The following is a 6,000-nucleotide window of genomic DNA, read 5'->3' as shown; positions in this document are numbered from 1 at the left end:
GCTGAAAGTCAGTACTGTACCAAAAATTTAGGATTCTATGCATTAAAAAACATTGTCCCAAAGGTTGCATACAGATTTGTAATAATACATAAGACCACCTTGCGTATACATACGTAATAAAAAACACAAATCCATAGTTAATATAAAATACTTTGGCAGTACTTTAAGATAAACGGGAAATTATCCTACGGGAATGAGACAGGTATGGCACGTGTTAAACTTTCAGGAGGGGAAGAAATAAAATGCTTCATATCTGACAGCATATTCCCCCCACAATATCAGATTTTAGAACTTTATTGTCTTTTTAACAATATGGGCCCTGCACTCTGGACTGGTAAGTAGAACATTTTCATCTGGCATAAAAAAACATTTTCAAGTGACGCCCATATAGGGTCTCCTTTTTCTCCTTCAATCACAAGATCCTTCAGGGGCTGGCCTCATTTTGGAGAGGCAACAAAACAAATCAACCCCCTTCCCCCAAAATAACAACAAAGCCTCTTCGGTGACCGGAGGAAAAATTAGAAATTGGCTGAATCAAGTCAGCCCCTCACAAGTTCCTTCCATCAGCGGCAGAAGGAAAAGTCCTCAACAGGAAAGAGACTGACCGCCCTCACAGGAAAGGAAACACACTCGAGTGCTCTCGGAAAAGGACGCCACCACGGAGTTCTAAGGCGTCGGCCAGAGCGTAGGCCGTCAGTTAGCACCTCCCCCTGCTTCCGGGAGCAGTAGCTAGGCAACCGCCGGCCTCAGGAAGAGAGGAGGCCATTCGGTTGTGTTAGTGCCCCTAGCGGCGAACAGCGAGAGCTGTAGGCTCTTCTCACAGTTTTTACCCTCCCCTCTCTCCACCCCCTTTGCCCCGTCCCTCCTCCCCACCCCCAACCCCTCACCCCCCCACCCCCACCCCGCCGCTTCGGCTCCTCCCCTCTCTCCTCTCGGGCTCGCTAGCTCGCGCTCGCTCGCGCGCGCTCTCTCTCTCTCTCTCTCTCTCCCTCCCTCCCTCTCCCTCTCCCTCTCCTTCCTCTCCGCCTCCTCGCTCTAGGGCTAGAATATCTGTGGTTCGAAACGTGATGCGATGAATCCGAGAGAGACCAGAGAGACGGAAACTAGGACGAGGAGTGGGGCGGAAGCGTTGGGACTCCTGGGCATGGGGGCTTCACCACAATAGAGGCAGCGCCCCCACCCGCCCCCGCTATCTCCTCCGGAGTGGAGCCCCCAAACCCCCTAGGGAAAAGGATGGCGGCGGCACCTACCCAGATCGAAGCCGGTGGGTAACTGTCTGGGGGCTAAGGAGATGGGAGCTTAGCGCGACGGCTGTCAGTTTCTTTTGAAAAAGCTTGTTTTTCTTTACCTTCTCTCAGCCTTTTTCCCCTCTTCCACAGAGCTGTATTACCTGATCGCTAGATTCTTGCAGTCCGGACCCTGCAACAAATCCGCCCAGGTGAGAGGGAGAAGGAGATCTGGGAGTCATAGGGAATGGTCCCAATGGGGAAATCGAGGCATTGGGTGTACGATTTCACTGAGGGTGAGGGAAAGGCCGGCCTTGACTAGACCTGCCATCAGCGGCTGGGTTCGAAGTGGGGAGGGAGGAATGTGTTGATGGCCCGAGCTGCTCCTCATACTCGTGTTTCCCTTTTGCTCAGGTGCTAGTGCAGGAGCTCGAAGAGCATCAGGTACGGAGCCCCTTCGGGAAGACGTGGGGAGGACTGGGGTGAGACTGGAGAAAGGGGAGGGCAAGTCAGGGGCGGAGGACAGGGGCTGGGAGGGAAGCTTGGATCTGGGCACTCATAACTGTTGTCACTGGAGTGAACCAGCTTATTCCCTCAAAAGAGGCGGATATCGCCGGGGTCTTAACTCGCCCCCTCTTTATGACCAAGGGAGGCGGTTTTTCAGGATTTCCTCCCCCTCGACCTCCTCCTTCCTACACTGGACTAGCTTCGAGGCGACAGCTATTAGACCTAGAGAAATACAGACGCCAGAGGGTCGGGGACCAGGACCCGGGTTGGGTCGGTTTCATTGGAAGCCCAGGCATGGCCTATATGGTTTGCCCACCCCCCGATCCTTTCTTTTCTCCCGCCCCCAGTTGATTCCGCGCCGCTTAGACTGGGAGGGAAAAGAGCACCGAAGAAGCTTCGAGGATCTGGTGAGTAAAGTTTTCATTTCAACTTAATTCAACTCTTTTTCCACTCCCTACCCACCTTGTCCCTCCGGCCCATTCCCGATCCCTTAGCCTACATGGTTCTAGAGCTCTGTGCTGGGCCGAAGAACGACTGCCCCTTCCCCCCTCCCTGCCAGTCGGAGAAAGGGTACCTTGCCCTCCCCCCGGCCTCTCCTGTTTCCACTGGGAAACTTTGATGATGTTAGTTAGTTATCAGAGATACCGTTTTGTGGATTATGAATATGTTACAAACATTGAGAAAGGCCCATTGTAGGGGAAAAAGGGAGAAACCTGGGGGTTATCTTGGGGCACGTACCAAGGACTGACGTCGGCCAATGACAGCGTTGGTAACAGCCCAGAGTTCCGGATTAGTGGAAGAAAACTGGTTTCTGGTTGGTCCTGGCTTGAAATACGGGAACTGAGGCCAGGCTTAGTCTTTGGTGGGGTTGGGGGGGGGGTGGATTACGGGGGAGGAGGTTTAGGAGGGGAGTTAACCGACCCTGGATTGGGCAACACGACACAATTAAAAATAATAGGAAGCATCAAGCGAATTCCAAAATTTGCGGGGTTTAGGTAATCGGCTACCGAATGAAAAGCGTAATTACTGTATGTATCACATTTTAGAAAATAGCTCATTAAATCATTAGATCGCATTCCTGAAGATATATTTATTTTCACTGCATAACAACCACGGATTATGACCTTTTTGAGAATTGATGAAACACGATTTGGAGTTTAGAAAAGACAACAATGGTTATATTTTAAAATATGCTTCAGTAAAGACCAAAGGCATTGGGTTGACTGTGTTGTTTATCCTGCAAATATAATTCATAGTGTCCATGCACTTCTCTTCAGCACAAAAAGGTGTTGTTATTTTTTTTATTTTGGGGAAGATGGCCTCTTGCATTAGCCTCTGGTACAGTGAATTGGAAGGAAGTGAAAGGAGAAAAGGATGATGTTACTAAAATCTAAATTCAGCTATATTCCCTTCAAATAAGATCCAAATGCAGGAAAATCAAAGTTAAAGAAAGTTGGGGTATGGTAGACTCTAAATATAAATAAAATGATTTAATAACAATATCTAAACTGATTTAGTGTTTATTTGACAATTTTTATATTAAGTTACAGTAATGAGGCCTGCTAATAATTATTACTAAATAATAATTTTAGTTTGCTGACTAAATATTGAATTTTTTGTAAATCACAGAATGGTGTAATAATTGATTACAATTAATTGATTACAATTAATTATTCAATTAATGAATAAACTCCACCATCTATACTATTAATGGTAAAAAATTCTAGGTGGATAAAAATTATTTTGGAAAAACTGCATGTATTAATCAGTGTATTTAATTTGTAGTCAGACTTTTGTTGGACTGAAGTCCTGTCAAAAAGGGCCAAAACAGTGCCTACTAATATCTGTTTAAACACTTTATAACTAATGTGGTTTTGAAAATAGAGTTTTATACTGAGATGTGTCCAAGATGTTTTCATTTACATTTGTCTCTAAAGATACCATTTTAAGCAAATAACAAAATGAAACTTTAAAGAAAAAGCTTTTTTAAAACAAGGAAAAGCTTTTTAAAAATTACTTGACAGTGATAAAAAGCAAATGGACATCAAAATAATTAAAAACAGTCTATTAGCCACAAAGACACATAAAAACAAACCCCCCCCCAAAATCCAGTTTGCTAGACTTCCTTTCCTTATATTTAGAGGCATATTTTTACATAATGGTAATCAATGTTAATTAATGTCCATTTTAAACTCTGTATTTTCTTAACACTTTCACATGCAATTATCTTTTTTGAATAAACATTGTCATTTAAATGGTAAAAAATTCAGTTACTTTTAGATTGGCTATGATTTGAACTCAACATTCAGTTGAACATTTAGGTTACTTCCAGTTTTTCATTAATATCTTTGCATAATTAAGTAGTCTTTCTTCTTCTTCTTTTTTTTTTTTTGAGCTGTATTTCTAAAGCGTAGTTATCAGGTCAAAGGGTCTCATGGGTTTTGTAACTTTTCTTATATATTACTGCTTATATGTGTATTTATGTATATATATAAATTGTTTTCCAGAAGATCGTACTAATTTATGATGTTACCATCTAGGTACTTAGAGTGAGTTTTTAAATACTTTTTCAATCTTTTGGTGGCTTTAATAGGTGAAATAGCTGCTGGTTGATTTAATTAGCTCTTTTTTTCATGATTAGTGAAGCTTAAATTTTAACCAGTTATTTTTTTAATTGTTGTTAATCCATTTGTATATTCCTACATATACCTGATTTTCACATTTATCTTTTAAATTTATTGTTTTTTATATTTCCTTACATATTTTTATTTTTATATACACAAAATTCCATCTATTATTTGAACATTGTCTATAGTTTAGATAGTGCATCTTTTTTTGTTTTTCATTTAATTTTCATACTGTACAGAGGTTTTTATCTTTCTGGGATCCAGTGTTTCTAGGAATATTATACTTTGGTAATATGGTCTTATTTTAAGTCAAATATCTGTTCTCTACTTACAGGTTTCTTTTTAAGGGAAAATGGGCTAGGGCTAAGTGAGATTTTGAACCGAAAAAAAGAAGTATAGTGGTTGAGAACAGAATGTGCTGTGTTAGATTGATTGCTAGATAGATACAACAGTTGTATAGTTGCTTAAAATTATTTCACATATGACCTTTGATTTTGTGTGGCTTCATTGTGGGAGAGATGGGTTTTTTTTCCTTAGTGTATGTATTTTTTAAAATGCTGTTAGACAATGGATTCATACAATGTGATCTTTGATTTAGCTACATGTTTCAGGTTGAAGTTTAGGGCAAGTATTAGTAATTAGTAAAACCTTATGTGTACTTACAGTATTTATAAGTAGTATAATCCTGTATGTTAAATTATATAACAGTACTTCAAATTGAAGGTATACTAGGGTATAAAAAAGAATGCAGATGTATGATGAAGAGGTGAAGAATTATAAACAAGGATATCAAAAATGGGTATCAGCATTTTGATATCCTTGTTTATAATCCTGTACCTCTTCATGTATGCTACATCTATGAAACAGAACTCCTCTGCCTTTCTGTCTGTGTGTGTACTTTCACTTAAATTGTATATGTTGCTTAACTTGGTTTATCCAGAAAAATAGTAAGATAATAAGTTGGATTTCTTCAGTACTTCATTACTGTTACTATTATGCATTCTAGAAATCCCTGTTTTTTCTTACTGAAATCAGATTTAGTGTTTTACTTATAATTTGGAACAAAAGGCAGCAGGTATTTTGTTAAAGCTACTAGCCAGCAAGTATTGACATATTCAGATCTGAAGTGCCTTTTGAAATATGAGCCTGTAAATGAAATGTTTGTCAGTTTTTGTTAAACTGTAAAGGGTTTTGAATATGGCATTCAAAATAAAACATGCTAAATTAACTTTCAGAATTTTAAGTAATGATACAGGGAGAAATTTGAAGTCATGGTGAGTGTTTTTGAAATTTGGTCTGGACATTTTTCATTTCTCCTTGACTCTTATTTACAACATAATAGTATTAGATTTGCTTCTTACAATTCATCTTATGGTAGATAATTTAAATAATTACAGATGTCTGTTCATTTATGGTGACCCTGTTGAATTGTTGGCTGTTTTATTGCTTCCTCCTTGGAGCTTTATTGGGAACTACAAACATAATAATGAGGGGTATGTGTGTACGTATGTGTTTAAATGAAGTTTTTGTTAACATAAATTTTACATATTGAAATTGTGACTTGGAAACTTCTGTTTTTAAAGACATGTTTTAATATTTTTTAATCATTTTTTTAAAGATTTTTTAAATTTATTTGACAG

General features: G+C 39.7%; 1 protein-coding gene across 3 annotated transcripts in view; it reads left to right on the top strand.

The window, feature by feature from the left end:
- Positions 1-947: 947 nt before the first annotated feature.
- BRWD3 (bromodomain and WD repeat domain containing 3) overlaps positions 948-6,000 on the top strand; it is a 216,972-nt gene continuing 211,919 nt past the window's right edge. For 2 of the 3 annotated variants that reach the window (XM_059156493.1, XM_059156492.1), the window contains exons 1-4: positions 948-1,264; positions 1,359-1,438; positions 1,641-1,670; positions 2,081-2,140. In XM_059156493.1, coding sequence (XP_059012476.1) covers positions 1,234-1,264; positions 1,359-1,438; positions 1,641-1,670; positions 2,081-2,140 — 201 coding nt within the window. In that variant the 5' untranslated portion in view covers positions 948-1,233. The remainder of the gene's footprint in view (positions 1,265-1,358; positions 1,439-1,640; positions 1,671-2,080; positions 2,141-6,000) is intronic. The other variant, XM_059156494.1, reaches the window with a different exon arrangement.

Source organism: Mustela lutreola, chromosome X, assembly GCF_030435805.1.
Source record: "Mustela lutreola isolate mMusLut2 chromosome X, mMusLut2.pri, whole genome shotgun sequence".
NCBI lineage: Eukaryota > Metazoa > Chordata > Mammalia > Carnivora > Mustelidae > Mustela > Mustela lutreola.
This window is presented reverse-complemented; position numbering and strand designations above follow the sequence as displayed.